General features: G+C 37.2%; 2 protein-coding genes across 4 annotated transcripts in view; one reads left to right on the top strand and one right to left on the bottom strand.

The window, feature by feature from the left end:
- LOC117422886 (forkhead box protein K2-like) overlaps positions 1-3,989 on the top strand; it is a 24,251-nt gene extending 20,262 nt beyond the window's left edge. For 2 of the 3 annotated variants that reach the window (XM_034038100.3, XM_034038098.3), the window contains exon 9: positions 41-3,452. In XM_034038100.3, coding sequence (XP_033893991.1) covers positions 41-228 — 188 coding nt within the window. In that variant the 3' untranslated portion in view covers positions 229-3,452. Of the gene's footprint in view, positions 1-40; positions 3,453-3,891 lie in introns of those variants that run through there. The other variant, XM_034038099.3, reaches the window with a different exon arrangement.
- LOC117422887 (WD repeat domain phosphoinositide-interacting protein 3) lies at positions 3,618-17,175 on the bottom strand. The gene is made up of 10 exons (XM_034038102.3): positions 16,887-17,175; positions 11,675-11,749; positions 10,422-10,523; positions 10,250-10,337; positions 8,506-8,600; positions 7,071-7,261; positions 6,796-6,881; positions 5,935-6,036; positions 5,522-5,643; positions 3,618-5,092 (listed from the first exon to the last, which is right to left on the bottom strand). Exons 1-10 carry the CDS (start codon positions 16,951-16,953, stop codon positions 4,986-4,988), a joined length of 1,035 nt encoding a protein of 344 aa, XP_033893993.1. The 5' UTR covers positions 16,954-17,175; the 3' UTR covers positions 3,618-4,985.

The following is a 17,175-nucleotide window of genomic DNA, read 5'->3' as shown; positions in this document are numbered from 1 at the left end:
GTAGATTATGAATTACATTTTATTTGTTTTCCTTTTTCAGCTGTTGCAAGCCCACTACACATGTTGGCAACTCATGCCTCTGCATCAGCCTCTCTTCCAACGAAACGGCAAAATGGAGATCAGGCAGAACAACCAGAACTTAAACGTATCAAAACAGAAGAAGAAAGCATAGTCATTGCAATAAACATGGACACTCCCACTGTAAGTGAACAAGGCAACCAGAACTAAAGACTTTGAGGTATTGCCCTTTTTTATATCGACTCCAATGTGCCAAAAGGAGAAGATTAACGTAACCATCTTTGAACTTTGGAATGTGTTACCACCCTATGGGTTAAAAAAAAAAAGAAAAAAAAGAAAAATGGGGGGGTGGGGGGGGGGAAGAAGGTTCCCTGTGAGGAGACACAGGAAGCCTTAAAAACACATGACTAATTTAGGAGTGAAGATCAAACTGATTGAACGTTGTGGCCCAGCTTAAGAGGCTGTATTGTACCTCCTGCTCAGCTACCTCAGTGTACACTGGGAAATGGAGAGAGGAGGAGGAGGAGCTCAAAAATAAATGACACTTATCTGAGGTTCTCATTTCACTGTTTGAATGGACTGACCAAACACAAGTGTAACAGAGCATGACAAGCGCTTAGTGTAAACCAGAGTTTAAACAATAGTGTATTCCGCAAAGGGAACAAATGTGTGGAGCCATTTTCTATATCGGCAGCTAGCCTTTCATATTGACCTACCTAATGCAGTTGTTAGTAGATATGCAGTATTTTGTTGTTCATATGTGGAAACTAGGATCTTTTTAGGGTGTTTTTTTATTTTTATTTCTGTAGGCAAAAACAATGGGGTCACCAACATTTCAAATCACTCCATTTGTACTTCGGAATCACACGCTGTTTTCGTATGTGGGATTTTTATGTTCAGTGAAAATGTCGTTTTTTATTTTTACCTTTTTTTATTTTTAATCTATCAATGGAGTGGTTTACTTTTGTCTATTCTGTTAAATCCAAATTAAGCTATGTTATTACACCTACAGATTTGCATATTTTAACAGATAACTGATAAAAATGAATCTGAAATGTTTCCATGTGTAGTGATCAGATGCTTCATCAAGCTTGCATGTAACCGATTTAGAGAAAATGTAACTGAGCCGTAAACTGAAAAAAGAACTGCTATGATTATGACCAGAGCTGCACTTGAATAACCGTTTCCCTTTTTTTTTTCTCTCTCGCTATGTTCAGCTGTGTGTGTTACTTTGTGTTGGCATTGGCAGTCCCTTGCTTGATTATTTTCTTATGTTCAAGCTACAGAAAACAGTCTCTTCAGATTGTATTTGTTCAGTGCAAAAAAAAAGTGATTATATGTTTGTTCTGCTTCAGTGGGTAAATGCTTTTTTTTTTTTTCTTTTATAAATTAATTTAAAAACCTTATCTGAGAATGTGTCTGTAAAGTTGGGCTATTGTCAGTCCCTATTTACTTGACTCAAAACAGAACCTGTGGAAAGGAAATATGTACAATAAATTCCTATGAGAAGCTAGTTGTAAGAATACTCAGCACAAATCAACCTGGTGAGGATACCTGAATGTGTTATGCTAATTTCAGGTTTTATTAGTTTTAAAACCATGTTCATATTTAAAAGAATGTACCAATTATGATTTAAAACCTAGGCATAGAAATAAAATGTTTGATGCTATTGGTACGGTTAAAACCATTTTATACATTGAACAGTTCCCTAGTTTATTGTTTGATACTGGTTCAGTTTGCCTCTTCAGGTTGAATGCACAATTTCAAACAAGTGGATGAAGACCCTTTTAATGTGTGTTACACATTTATAAAGCATCTATGCTTGTTTTAGTCAATCAGAACACAAAAAAAGGCTGTTCAACATAAATTAGCCACCACATGAAGGTGTGTGCATTATAGTTAGTCCTACCTGTGAGAGTCTGCTTTAAGTTTGGAATGTTATGTAACTTTAGTGAGGTAAAAACAAATCCTTATTAATTATTTAAATTAAACCAACTTTTGATAATGCCATATCAGAATATTAATAATTTTAGTTATTTAAAATAACTTTAAAATGCTAACGCATGGAAATTGAAATGTCAATACCTGTATAATGCAATGAGGAGTGCTCTCCCTAGTGGTCACTATTGCATTTAAATGTCATTTTAAATACTGAATAATATACATACTGGACAAGATGCAGTACCCATAAGATCTAATAATTTGATTAGAAGCTTTCTGAATATGATGTATGTTGCTCAAAGTGAGCTAGATTTTTACTTTAATTGTTAGGTGTCTTCCTTTCATCATTTTATAATATTGCATATTTTACTCAATCTATGCAGTCTCATATTGTAAATTCACATTTGAAGAGGAAGTTAAAAAACAGCTAAAAAGCATGCCAATATGTATTTTTTTTTTTTTCCTTTGTTTAAACTGCATTCTTGCTGAAGGTGCATATTTGCTGCTCTCTGCTCCCTTATCCTGCCTCCCGCTCTTGCTGCTGTTGCGCATGCAAAGGGTCCCCCATCTTGTCCAGGGCTACTGGTTATTTGTTTCAATTTAATTTTTAAAAAATAGGCTCTTGACAGCCGTTAGATTATTTTTGTTTATTTATTTATTTTTAGTCTTTACTGACATTGGTTTGGATTGAAAAACTGAATGACTTGTTTTTAGCAATCCAGCTTTCTGATATTTTGGATAAAAGATTGTAAAGGACATGTGCTGATTTATTAGGAACATACACACCATTCTCGAATTGAAGAGGATAAAATCAAATCTTCAGCATATAACTATAAAAGCACTTCAGAAGGTATAAAATAGGATTAAATTGTTGCATATGGTAATGGCCTAAAAATACGGTTGGATCAGCTATATTAAGAAAATGTCCTATTCCCATGATCACCTGCTGTGAACATCGCCAGAAGCTAGAACATGATGTACAATGAAAAATATAAAACCTGAAATGGACATTCAATATGTTATAAGAATTAGGTAATCCTGGTGTACATTTAAGGAATAATCTCTACTACAAAACACCAAGTTTCAGTTTTCGCTCTTATATTCCAGTTCTGAAATTTACAACTAATCTGAAATTGAATCTATTGGTAATTATGCAATATGGCATAACAGAGGGGGTGTGTCATCGTGGGATAGCGCCACACCTCCAGTTAATTGTGAGGCCGTGGGCACTTTTTAAAGAACCAGATGAATTTCATTACCTATGGGTCAACAACTTACTTTTTTTTGACGTTTTAAAAATGTATTTTGTGCATAACAAATATTTCAATACAAGTTTAAGTGTTAGTAATTAGTTTTAATTAGAAATTACATAAAACATGGTAAGGTTTTTGTACATGATGTGTATTGACCAGTGAGCTTTATTTTAAAAGTAATTGTGCAGCATTAAATGTCTTCCTTACACCAAGAAATATATTTGTTTAACTGTCAATCCATACAGATTTCATGGTCATTTTTTTACTTAATACTTTAAATTTTGTAGTGACGACTCATTATTGCAAAACAGACTTGTCAATGTCCCAACTTAAGAAATGCAGTTCTTAAATAACCAGCATGGAAAATGCAAGCCAATTGTGTAGCATGTTCACTACATACAAATGCACACTTCGAAAGAATTTTTAATTTAATTGCTTGTGATTTTGATATACACTGCTCTGCTTTTCTTATCGTATGAACCTTTAAAATTGGACACTGGTCCTCAAATTGGGTTACAGGCATGACATAATATTGTGCATAAATTAATCCCTTCTCAAAACAGCATACATTCCAGTTCATTCTCCTTGTAATCTATGAAACTGGTAGGGAGTGTAAACATTTTAGATTAACAGAAAGGGTATATTAATGCTTTTAAAATTCACCTTGTGTATCCAACAGAAAACAGAATTCTCCTGCTAGTCTGTGCTTGAAAACATTTGGTAGAACAGCCAAATCGCAGCATTGAACATTTCTGATGTTTCAATTTACATCAAAACAGTATGTACATTTTCATTAACTTATACAATATGTTTCTATTTATGGTACCCTGATAACCACTAACTGACTATATACTACTTCTAAACTCCTTCCAGGTCTTAATCTAAGGCTATTAAAGCAAAAGCTCTTGAAGAGTCAAAGCTTTGTTTTCCATTAGTAAAAGGTGCTAACACTTTTCGCTTACTTGCTTGATTTGGCACTTCTAAGCAAGTGAAATACATCTATTAATGGTTAGCACACTTCAGATTTGTGGAAGTCTTCACCTTAATGGCAAACTTAATTTAGTGTAAAGGAAAACAGACCTGCACATATGAATAACCAATGGCAGTATGAAATGGAAAACCACTTACTTACCAGCAAAGAATTACCCTCTACACATACACACCAAGTTCAGTTGGATGGTTTTATACAATGAGAGAAATGTGTCTAGTGCCTTTCTATATCTATAGATATAGATCTCCTCCTTAAATCAACCTGAAGACATTCCTGTGCTAAATTAGGTGGTGTTAGTTGATATAAAGGGTCATGTTCTACAGATCTTGCAGAATCATAACTATTTTTTAAAAAATATAGCAAAATCCACAGGCTACCTCATTTAGTATGAACAGCAAAGGTACCCAACAAAAACAAAAAAAAACAGCATTGAGCTTCCTTTTTCCATTTGCAATAAAAAAGCACCTGTCCTTTGAAAAGATATGCCCCCTCGGCACATTTGACTGTGAAACTGAAAAAGACACAAGCAGTTTTGTTTTAAAAGTTCACGTCCACCGGTGCCAGTCAAAAAAGTAATATGTTTAATATTTCTCTGCAAAAACAATTGTTTCTTCAAAATCACATGACACTGTTCAGTCCTCTGTATGGTGTTCCTGTAGTGCTTAGCCATACTTCCATTGATGTCCATTCTATTCCTGTGAGCGTACAATTGAAATCAATAAAAGGATTTATCATAAGTCCTCTTGAAGGTAGCAGGTAAGCCCTCAGCATTTCTGTTTCAGTCAAATCTTTTCATCTGTCATTTCCAAAAACTGGGCATACACATCCCTTGAGCATTCTCCTTTTTGGTTGAATAAGAATTTGTAGTAGCTGCCATCTGCACAGATAGCTAGAAGAGGAACAGGTTGTTATTTTATGGTCATTAGATTACATTACAGATTTTGGTCTTGGCAGTTATATATTGAAATACTACAGGAAATCCTGAGGTTGCAGTATAACTGGTACTTCCACCAGGGGTCCATGGAGACCAGTTATTAGCCATATTAACACCAATTCAGTGTTTTACAATTCAGTCACAGTAAAACAGGTGTTAATCCAATTTGTTAGTAGTCTAGTTTTTAAATAGCATAACTTTACTTTTTCATAGAACTACACACCAAAGTACACGTTAATTACAGGTTAGCCTCACACATTAAGAAGTTAGATTAAACTAGTCTTCCAAACTGTTTTAAGAAACATGTTGTGTCATGCTACATGTGAAGCACTGCTCATTAGAGAGCTGAAACACAGGTTCACTATTTCAAAGAACTTGCCTTACCTATTACTGCATTCTGTTCTGTGCCAAAGGCACAGACGCAGGGAGAGCCTGAGGGAACCTGAAACTTGGAGAAGCTCCATTTGGAGCTGAAATATTTTGGAAGGAAGCTTGCGGATGCCAAACTGCAAAACCAAAGGGAAGGAGGAAAGAAAAAGCTGCATCAAAATCCCAAAAAAAAAAAACATTTTTGCATTGCTTGGCCTTAAATCAGCCCATATGGAACATATCGGCCCATAGCAAAGCTTTTTAATACAGCCAATATAAAGGAAAAGAATGCGATCAAAAGGTAACACTCTACTACTGCCTTCTTCAATGTACTGGTTTATTCATGATAAGCAAATCTGAAGATTCAAGTAAGGCCACCTAAATTGTTTCTCTCTGAGGAACGATGTTTAGTAAGACACTTAACTCACCTTGACTGTTTGTTTCTTTTTGGGTCCTCTGCTGCAAAGATATGTACCGTGCCATGATCGCTCGATACACAAATTAGGGACGCATCCTGATTAAAATTTATGCTGCACAGAAAAAGAAAGTCTTTTAGCACTTTTACAGTCTACACATTTAAAAGAGCAACTGTTATATTTGCAAAACCATCAATCCAAAAACAAACCAAAAAAAGTTAATTTGGTCTGGAAACAGATTACCTCCCACAGCAAGTACAGTAAATAAGACATTTAGCCCATGAATGTCTTTATTCTTCATACAAAACCGCAAGCAGATTTATTTATTTAGTATAATCCAAGTTAAAGCTTATATTAGAACTGAAGGCCAGAAGACTAGGCTGTCCCAGGTTCCCAATTTATAACTTGACCCAAGTGTGAAAGAAATGAACCTAAAAACAACAAAAACTGTTGATACCACCATAAAAACAAAACAAACAAACAAAAAAATATTGGCCTTTGGCTGGAAGTTATTGGATGTAAATGCTTCTAAAAGTGGATGTTTTCAAGAGTAGCTCATGATTGGCCTCAATACTATTGTATACTATAGTATTGGAAAAGAAGTAAGAAGTATGCCACTAATAATTTCAAGAGAATTTGTATGTGGTATATAAGACTGTGCATTATGTTGGAAGTTCAGAATACACTTTTACAGTTTATGGTGTTCTACACAGTACTGTATACTGTGGTATTTTGTATAAGGTGCACATTACAATCAGGGTACACTCAGGCAAAACAATAAAAAGAAAGCTGGACTCCCATCAGTTTGCCCATCTCAGTGAACAGGTATGGCACAGGTTGTAGATACTAGAAATGTAACACATGTAGGCTTACCAGTAAATGCTTGCTGCCTGTGATCCTCTCCTCAGCTCCTGAATTAGGTGCCCAGATGTAGTGTCAAATATCCTTATTAGTGTCCCCTACACAATAAACAAGTGTTTTTATTTAAACATTGAGTGATTTTTGAGTTAATTGAAACACATCTTTGACTCTGCTTGATATTTTTGGAAGCCTTGTCTTTCACTCTTTCTTGTCCAGGTGATATACTGTACTATCTACGTTTTCAGTGCCCCATCTCTATAAATTGCTGAACAGCCTTCTGCGCTTACTTTCTCTGAAGCAGTGGCGATCCGTGTCCCTTGTAAGTTGAGGGCTATGCAGCTCAAGGCTCCTTCGTGTGCAGGGATATCCACAGGAGGCTTCTCTGTGTTGGCCAAGTCCACTATCTGCACACGTCCTGTGTGAGAGCCAGGGAATGCCAGCAGGGAGTTGTTGCTGTTCGGACATAATACGCAAAGACCTGTCGAGAGAGCGGATTACTGCATTGAGACTCAAGACAGGCATTAATGACATCAGCTACTCCATTACCTTTAAACAGAACCTTCTCTAGGCAAGATAAATCAATAACATAAAGAGATACCAAATACAAATTAAGATAAGAAGCGAACAACGATTGCTATCATCTGCTTTTTTGTTGTGTATTCTTTTTTTTCCTTCATGTATTTTCTCGAGAATAATAAATGGCAGGTAGAGTGTTATAATGCTGTAATTCTACTGAGGGGATTTCAAGGAAATAAGCATGCTGGTGTATTTAGCTGCTTTGTCAGGGATTCGGGTTTCAGGAATGGGTAAAGTGCATGGCAGGGGGACGGACAAAAAAGTATTGGCAAATCATTACTGCTGCAGTAAACCTGGTACTGTTGTAAGTGTAAACTTGCACATCCATTTCGAAAACAGCAGAAAAATACAGATTTTTTTGTTCTCTGTATTCATTCCCTGAGCAGGTATAGCTCAAGCAGCCATGTCATCTACCCCATATAATCTTGTGTATTACAGTCAGCACTCACATATCTGACCCTATAAAATTTTGACTTTTTTCAGGGAACACAAAAAAGATACAATATCAAAAATACATATCTGAAAGGACTGTGTTTTAAAATAAAGTAGGCTTCCATTTAGATGTACTGTATTGGTTTTGTTCATAAAGTACTATATTATCAACAGAAGTAGTATTTTAATTCAGAATGATATGATTCTGAAAATATCACTTGCCAAAACTAAAGCGACAACACATTAACTGTAATACAGTACATACTTTTAAATCCAGGGATGTTATTTGCTTAATTAACACATGAGCCACACCTGTGTGAAAGCCCTTGCTTGCAATATACTTGGTGTCCCCCATTTACCCAGGTGTTTCCATTTTTTTGTCCACTACCTGCATATGTGTGTGTGTGTGTATATATATATATATATATATATATATATATATATATATATATATATATATATATATATATAAATAAAATGGGGATTGATTTTATTCTTAATACAAGGGCGGTAAACCGTGACTGGCGTGTATCTGGGTAACGGATATCCAAGTGCTGACTCTACTGTCCAAATTCATTTGACGCATCTCCTAAACTGAATTTTAGTCTCAAAGTATAATTATACACCAAAACAATTAAATAATTAGACCAATAAGTGGAATCATTTACAGAATCCACAATATAAAATCATTAGTAGCTGGACTAAACGACTGACCTTTGGGGTTGTAGCAGGTCTCAAATACATGCAGCTGATGGGGGTTGTGGGTAAAGGTGAAGACTTTTATCATGGAGTCTAGAACCACCACAATCCTGGAACAAACAGACAGATTCACCATCATTTAGCAAGAACTGAAACCGATACTTAACAGAAGCTAGCTCCCCATTTCCCAAACCTAAAATGGACTTGGGGGAGTAATGCAGCACTGCACGCTATGTTTTTTTACCCAGTATGCTGAATTGGATTGCAAGCTCTTATCGCTGAAGATGCAGCCTTGTATACTGCAAATCAGAACATAGCAGTTCATTTTTACGTTGCAACATAGCTCATTGTAGTAAGATTATATTTTGACACTGCAATGAGACCTAGCATGGTCCTTCAAAGAGCAGCAATCCAGGCTCCCGTGTGGCGCATCCAGTAAAGACGCTCTGTATGGAGTGCAGGATGTGCCCTATAGTCTGGACATCGCGAGTTCGAGTCCAGGCTATTCCTTTGCTGACCGAGGATGGGAGCTTCCAAGGGCGGCGCTCAATTGGCCGAGCGCCACCAGGGGGGAGGGAGGGTTAGGTCGGCCAGGGTGTCCTCGGCTCACCGTGCACCAGCGACCCCTGTAGTCTGGCCGGGCGCCTGCGGGCTTGCCTGTAAACTGCCCGAGAGCTGCATTGTCCTCCGACGCTGTAGCTCTTGGGTGGCTGCATGGTGAGTCCGCAGTGTGAAAAAAAGCGGTTGGCTGACGGCACATGCTATGGAGGACAGCGTGTGTTCGTCTTCACCCTCCCGAGTCAGCGCAGGTGTGCTAGCGGTGAGCCTAAAAATAATTGGCCATTCCAAATTGAGAGAAAATAATAAAAAATAATTGGCAATGACTAAATTTAAAAAAAAAAAAAAAAAAAAAAAAAAAAAAAAAGCAGCAATCCATTCTGCCCAGTCTAGTTCATGGGAATATTAAAAAAAAAAAAAATCCTGCTCCAGTACAATAAAAAGGTGAAACAGGGTTCAAATGGGTCCCCGGGGATTGTAAGAAACGTTATGCATATATATGACTTAATATTCCATAGGAACCTGCTCAGTATTTGAGGTTTAAAAAAGTAAGATTATGTAAATGTATATGGAAACCGCATGTCTTCTGAACTGGAATTATCCAGCGCAAAGGCCCCAGGGTTTTCTAATCTGGCTCTACACTAGTCCTGGCAGCACACTCACTGCCAGTGGTTGGCTAAATTATTCCAGTATGTTGGTGGCTCACATTTGAAAAGGCACCAGACACATTTTTTTTTTATTTTTAAGTGCAGGAGAACGTATACAAAGTTCCTGACAGGCTTTACTGTACTTCTATAAAAGAGAGAGCGAGAGAGATTAGATTGTTTATTTGGCAAGGTATGCTGTACCATTCCTGTGCAAGCCAATGTATAAAGTCAATGATTTCCACAATGTGTGTTTCTGTACTAACTGTATTCCCAGCATATGTATCAGACAAGACTGGAAAAAATTGTGTCAACAGGGGGACCTCTCGCCTGTATTATAATATTCTGAGGAAACTGGCGAGAATGCAAATAAATCAAGAGACCTGGTGTAAAGAAAAGTAGAAACCAAGTCAAGCTGACCTTTAAAACAAACAAAGACACGCATGTTTTGTCCAGGCAGTTGTCTGCTTGCCTTGAATAGTTTTAGAGTGAGGTTTTAAGCTATGGAAGAAACAGAAATGTATATTACTATATATAGTAAACAATGAAATATTTACCGATCTCGCCGTAGCTTCACTGCTTTGACTTCTGTGGAAAATTCGATTTCAATGACCGTCTTCTTTTTCAAATCGTCCCATATCATCACTGCGGAAAACAAACAGCACAGGAGTAATTATAAAGATCCAGAGATTCAAAGCAGTGGAACACCAGATACTTCAATATCCATACCTTTATTAGGGGGGTACTTTGGCTTTTTTCCACCTCCAACTAGTGCTAAATAGTTACATCGGAACAACATTTCAACATGACCAACACCGCCCTCCAGGAACTCTGAAATAAAAAGAAGATATCAAACTGGGGTTTCCAAAAGATACATTAACTAAATATAATAAATTGCAGAATATAGCATGCCCTTTAAATGGATGAGGTCTTAATATCTAGATAATAATCTGTTTCAGCTACACCTGACTGCATTCTAGATGTAAAATGGCATTTTTAACTTTAAATGGAATTAAAAAAAGACAATTTACTGCCAAAAACATAATTTATTGTACCAAACCCGTTTGCAATCCCTTGATAACCAACCATGAACTTGCACATTAATAAATCTGTACCTTAATGTGAAATATAACACATTTGACTGCTAAACACAATATAAATGTCATGCGTCAAGAATGTATTGGAACTGCAATTTGTCTTCGTGGTTACTGCCATTCTTAGCACGCCACAGGGCATCACAAAAGGATTTGAAACTTATTAAACCGACTAAAGGGAAAGGGGAGAGATGGCTAAACATAACAGAATGGGGCTAACAGGCCCTCTATTTTTATTGCAGTAGTAACTACTATTTTACTTTTAAAAAATCTTCAATTTGCATTTTAGCATAAAGGCCTTGATGAATGTGTTCCAATGTGTCTGAACTTTGGCCAGAACAAGCTACCCTCACTTTCATAACTAACAGACCAAAAACCAAATGTGCACACAGCTGATGGCATCAATACCATGCAACTCAAGCTTTGCTTTGTCTACACCACTGTACTTCTTCCAAGTTTACAAATACAGAGCTGTGCCTGGGGTTGCAATAAACAGATGCAGTACACTGTATACATTCCACATTGTTAAGCCTCATCGTATTCCACGCCACGCCAGGTGGAGCTTGTTAAGACTGATGTCAGTAAACATTTGCCTGATGAGTAACATGGATTTAGTTATTAAAGAAATAAAGCTTTTTTCATGCACAATATTTATATTACAAAAAGACGCTTCAGAGTTTGTATATCCTCTCCCCCCCTCATTTTATTTATACACTGTCATGACTACAAAGGGTTTTTTTTAGTGTTACATTTAAATGGAATCAGTTGAATATGTATATAAATATTCATGTGTGTATTTTCTATAAATAGTCGGCTGATCCTATTCAAAACGTGACCATCAAAGCAGTGCTGGTCACCACGATCAAAGGGTGGAATTCAATCCTTTACCTTGTTTTTCTTTTTCTTTCAGGGGATCGGAGTTGTAAACGCGGAAGCCGTTTTCCATTCCACACGCAAAACACCCTGCAACGAGAAGCAAAGAACCAACTGAGCACCCCACGCGGTTATCTATCCAATGAAATACCCAGCCAAGCTCGACATCAAAAGGGACTTTCCAATAGCAGTCTACTGTCTTTGTGTGTGTGTGTGTGTGTGTGTGTGTGTGTATATATATATATATATATATATTTATATATATATATATATATATATCTCAAACATTTTGGAATATTGACTTCCACTGTAACAAAAACTGATTGTTTTCAAGGCAGGATTACAGAAAAACTAATTGAATTGAGGTGAGCATCTCATAAGGTTCATGCTTTCCTACAGTTTCTCAACCACAACTGTACCTTTGGGAATGGCAATTAGTACAGCTTCTTAAGAATTGGTGCCACTGTATTGCCATGATCTTGACAAAGCAGTGATACTGTACTCTACTATTACCCCGTTCACACTACAGACTTTGAATATGAATACTGACTTTTTCCTGTGTTTGGAAAAATGCATATCCTCTGAAATGATGTGCATTAAAGTCAAAACCAAGTAACAGGAACAGCTGACTGAGGCTATTTTTCCATGTCTTGGTTTTACAGAACAATGATGCACTAACTGGTGATGAGCGTGCCATTGTTTGAGTAACAGCCAGCTGAAGCTTTAGATACTAAACAAGGCGACACTCCATTCAGAAAAGCTGACAGGAATGCTTGGTTATTTACAATAACCCACAGGCAACAGAAAATCTGATAAACCCAATACAGTACCATGGTGGTCCAAAAAGGTAAAAAAAAAAAAATACCAACCACCACAGTACCTAAACCTACTGTTGCTGAACATTTTTTGATACTCTGCTGTCAAAGCTCATCTGATTGAAGATGTATTGTTTCTGTAAATCAGTATGCTGAGTTACAAAATACTTTGTTCTGAGTTTTTATACGTTCAGCTTCTGTAGTTCGACCGGGTTTTGTTGTGTTACAGTAGCACTACAATGGAGCTAAATAGCAGCTGAACAAACACATTTTTGACTCCATGTGTCAAATGCATTTCCGGGTTACAGGAAGTTCCTTAGAGCTCTACCTTCTGTTGTGTGTCCTTGTGTCAAAAGCATCCAAACAAACAAAATGCAGTCTAGTGATGGCAGTACGATTTTTATGTATCATTTTAAATCTTGGATTATTTAAATGTATTGATAGTATGAAAGTTATGGACTATAGTCATCATAGGCCTTTAAATACTGAATAAACCATAATTTGAGGATTGTATTTATGTTTGTCAATGAAGCAAGCAAAAATATTCTCTTTTATTGATCTATGCCCAGAAACTATAAAAACACACAGGCACCACTTGCTTGTGATAAATTACAAAGCTATCCTGACATGATCAAGTATCATTCTTAGGGAACTACAGATGTAAAAACAAATGACAAATGTTAAGATCATTATCCTAACCCAATAATAATGTGGATGCTTTGATTAGTAATTTACTCCAGACTTCAGAGCAACATTTGGGTGTTTTTTTTATTATTTTTTTTTACATCCGATTTATTCCCCTTGGATATATAAATAATTGAATCACTGGTAACTGGAAAGCTATAGCATCCGAGTCATTGTTACCAGCAATTTCATTTTACAGTTGTTCACAAAGCAAGGTTAATTACCTCTATCAGAAAAATATATATATATGCCTGGCCTGCTTATCACATCAGACAGTGACAGCAACCACACCATCAATAACCTGGGTAGATGGGTGACCTGGCCTGTCACCTCCAGTACACTGGTTAGAATGTGATTTTAAACCATGTATTAAACCTAAGCATGATTCGCACAGGACTAAAAACCATGTGTCCTCAGAATCAGTCAAAAGCAGAGGACGTCTAGTAACCTCCCAGCCGTGGATTTGTTTTTATTAAGGAAAGTCATTAAATTCAAAATGAAATTTTATGTCGTGGCCAGAGAAAGTGCTTTTGTGCATGATTTGTAAATAATGAATCAGGTGTAAACAACTCATTTCATTGTACCTTATTTTTCAAAGGCTAGAACAACCATTTCATCCTTTGTGTGATAAGTATTTCCATATATATCTTCAAACGCACCGTTAAAAGCATTCGCCAATTATTTATTGTGTTTTTGCCCATCCCCAATTTGGTTACGCCCAATCGTAGCGTTTTACTGAACTGAAGAATCTAAGGACAGATCGTACCAATTGTAATATTATATTATGATTTATTGTGAAAGCTGACGTTGCTTTGAGGCGAATACCCCGGAAATGCTGTATCAATTCTAACATAACACTCACATGGTCGATTCGCACAGAAGTAAAAAGATGCAGAATGCCTGAGTTTGAAATTTTACAGGCCCAATGTCCTGTAAAAAAAATCAGAGGACCTCCGAGAAAATTATCTGGGATAAAAAGAAATGGACGGTGCTCACGAGACTAAATTTAACCAATGTCTGTACTAATTCCGAAACCACCCGTTATGTGGCGATTTTTAAACCTGTGTGAATGCGGCTCTCGTCGCACCTTGAGATCAGTGAGTGTTAAATTTTTGGTATTTCTAGAAGTCATCTAAAATCAGGAGGGGCAAGGGCCTTCAGTTGTCATACTCCCTGCCTTTGGAACGCCCAAGTCCTATCAGGAATGCTGGCCCACTCAAATCTTTCAAATCTAATTTAAAAACATTTGTTTGCATTAGCTTATTTTTGAGCTGGATTGATTAGTTTTTATTGTAAAGTGCCCTGGGATGCTCCACATGAACATTGCTGTATAAAAACAAGTTGTACTGTATTGTTTTCTATCTTTCTTAATGAACACAAAAATAAAAACAGTCCAACGACACATTTCCATCAGCACCATAAAACTGAATCTCATCTCGTTCCAATGTCAAACTCTGGGGCTGCAGCCAGTTCCATTCAGAGTCTACAACACAATCTGAATCTGAAGGTTACACAAAGGTCAAAGATTGTCCCTATCGCACTTTTCGACAATAGCCATTTTCTAAATTCACCTACCTTCAACATTATGTGACAGCAACTAAACCTGTAACCAAACCTCCCATTAACTGTGATACAGGAGATACTCAGGATCACAAAACATGACCCCTTTCACAAGACATTACGAACATTAACCAAAATAGTGGCTTTCCTACATTCTATGTCCTCAATCAAATGTATTGACAAATTAAAATGGTGTCTTACTTTTACAGAAATGTGTGTGTTTCATATTTACCCTTAATGGGTACATTTATCAACCTATGGCTACAGTGTGTATATTTGTGCTGTACACTAGTTCCAGTCACAATGTTTCAAAGGCTCTGTTAATGGTTACCGTACCGGAAACATCATAATAATGATTGTGCAAAGTTTTAAAGGCAGCAGTTCCAAAAATGTGGGTGTCAGCAGCAATAAAAATACACAGCAATGTCTGGAGCAAGGAAGTGTGACAAAGTGGTTAAAGCACAGGACTAGAGAGACAGGAAATCCTGAGTATGATAGACGATTCCCAGCTTTGTCAAGTCACCTGACACCTTTGTGCTTCAGCTAAACACAGTTCCTTCTCAGCTGGAAATTAAGGCATGTGTACCGAACACACAGGATAAATAATCAGTCATACAGTATACTGTAACTGGTGTTTTTCAATTTTGTCAACCTCTGTATATATAATACCAACAATGTTAAAATCCAAGTTTTAGTGGGATAGATTTATACATTTTACCTGTATTTTAGTATTGAATCAAATTAAAAGGTGGTGGTAATCTCAGATCTGAGGGGTGTGGCTGATTTGAAGAATTCCTCTGTATTGGAGTCATGTTGGCTGCACTTTCTATCAGGCATCAGACAAGACAAACTGCACTTCACAGGCAGACTTACAGAAGCTCTTCAAATGAAAGATCACCTGGGCTTCAGCCTGCCATCTGCTAGCAATGCCTCTGTCTGGAGCATCAGAAAGAGTAACGAGATGCCTATTGTCTTAATCCCTTAGCATGACCAGGACTGCGTCTGCACTTTGGTACAGTTTGAGTCACAATGGGCATGACGGCTGGTCTGAGAGGCTTTAACAGGTCGGATTTTTTAATGTTCGGTTGGAGGTGCGTTCGATCCGAGTTATGCCCCAATGGCACTTGGCTATTAATAATGTAGAAACAATACTCCAATAATAACAGCAACAATAAGAATGTTCCATTAACTGATTACGTGGAATATCGGTTACCCCCAGCTTCATCCCTTTAATTTAAATATTAAGCTAAAATGCCTTGACACATTTTGGTTGGCTGTGCAAAAAACGAAACAATCGCACTTCACCATAAAACCGATAATTATACAGACATTTCACTTTTCATCTGATTGATTCTGCTCGTCAATTCACGCTATATACTGTACTGTACAGATAATGGACCTCGCGCAGAATGCAGAAGGATTCTGAGGCAGAAGGATGTGGGTTTGTTTTACCTAGAATTTCTAGCGATGTTATTGTAAATCAAATAGGATACGAATCCATCTACAGTACCTCGACTCCCCTAGCGTATGCTTAGTCACAAATCGGAATACACTTGTTTGTTTACAGGATCAATACATAATGGAACGGCTAACTTACAAAATCTAACAAATATAATCACATGCTTTTATTTTTGATTACTGTTATTTATGGTTTTGGTACTGTGGTTCCTATACTGAAAAGTACCAGTACGCTAAAGCATTAATGTGTGCAATTGTGGGGCCCCCGTGATGAGCAGACTGACAATAGCAAGCATCAATTATCACTCCCGTTTTTAATTGTTCTGAAAAAATGACATGCAACTACTGTACAGGTACACACAGCAAGCAATCATTTTTCAATACCTTTCCTCCATTTCGCTGGGCTGGTTACAGTAGTTTAACCAACGCAAACTAAACAGTTACTTTCCAATATTTTTTCCTGTAGAAACATTCATAACAAGTGTATAAAAAACGATGGATGGGTGGATGTATTATTAGCTGTACCGAAGTTTACTACCAGAAACACCAGGAATTAGCAAGAGCTCAACCCGTTTGTGTACATTCAACGTATGTATAACATAATCACAAAGCTTAGCGTAGGCCTAAGGGTATAGCGCTATCAGTAATTGGAAAACATCGCACGAGTCAGAAGACGCTGTGCAGAAACTGAATAGAAATGTGTGACTCACCATTGTCCTGGTTAAAGCCAGCGTACAACAGACCATTACCATGAGGGTTGGAAGGTAAAAGATTCATGGTGAAGCTTTGTTTATATAAATTATTGGGGGTCTCTTTTCAGCTGAGGACAAACATCCCTCCACTTACTGTGTTCTGTCAGTATAGACGAAAACACACACAGCCCCAATCATCCACCTCTTCCTCCCTGGCCAGACTGCGCTGCCGCACGTCGAGCAATGGAGCAGGGAGGGGAATCTACGTTCGACAGCATCGACAGAGCAATCAAACACAGCCGGACTC

The sequence above is a fragment of the Acipenser ruthenus genome, chromosome 17, assembly GCF_902713425.1.
Source record: "Acipenser ruthenus chromosome 17, fAciRut3.2 maternal haplotype, whole genome shotgun sequence".
Lineage (NCBI taxonomy): Eukaryota > Metazoa > Chordata > Actinopteri > Acipenseriformes > Acipenseridae > Acipenser > Acipenser ruthenus.
This window is presented reverse-complemented; position numbering and strand designations above follow the sequence as displayed.

Coding starts and splice junctions, on each gene's coding strand:
- LOC117422887 (XM_034038102.3), bottom strand. CDS start 16,953: ATGAATCTTTTACCTTCCAACCCTCATGGTAATGGTCTGTTGTACGCT. Junction 10,524..11,674: donor GAAAGAAAAAGAAAAACAAG/GTAAAGGATTGA, acceptor TTTTTATTTCAG/AGTTCCTGGAGGGCGGTGTT. Junction 6,037..6,795: donor CAGGCAGCAAGCATTTACTG/GTAAGCCTACAT, acceptor TTTTCTGTGCAG/CATAAATTTTAATCAGGATG.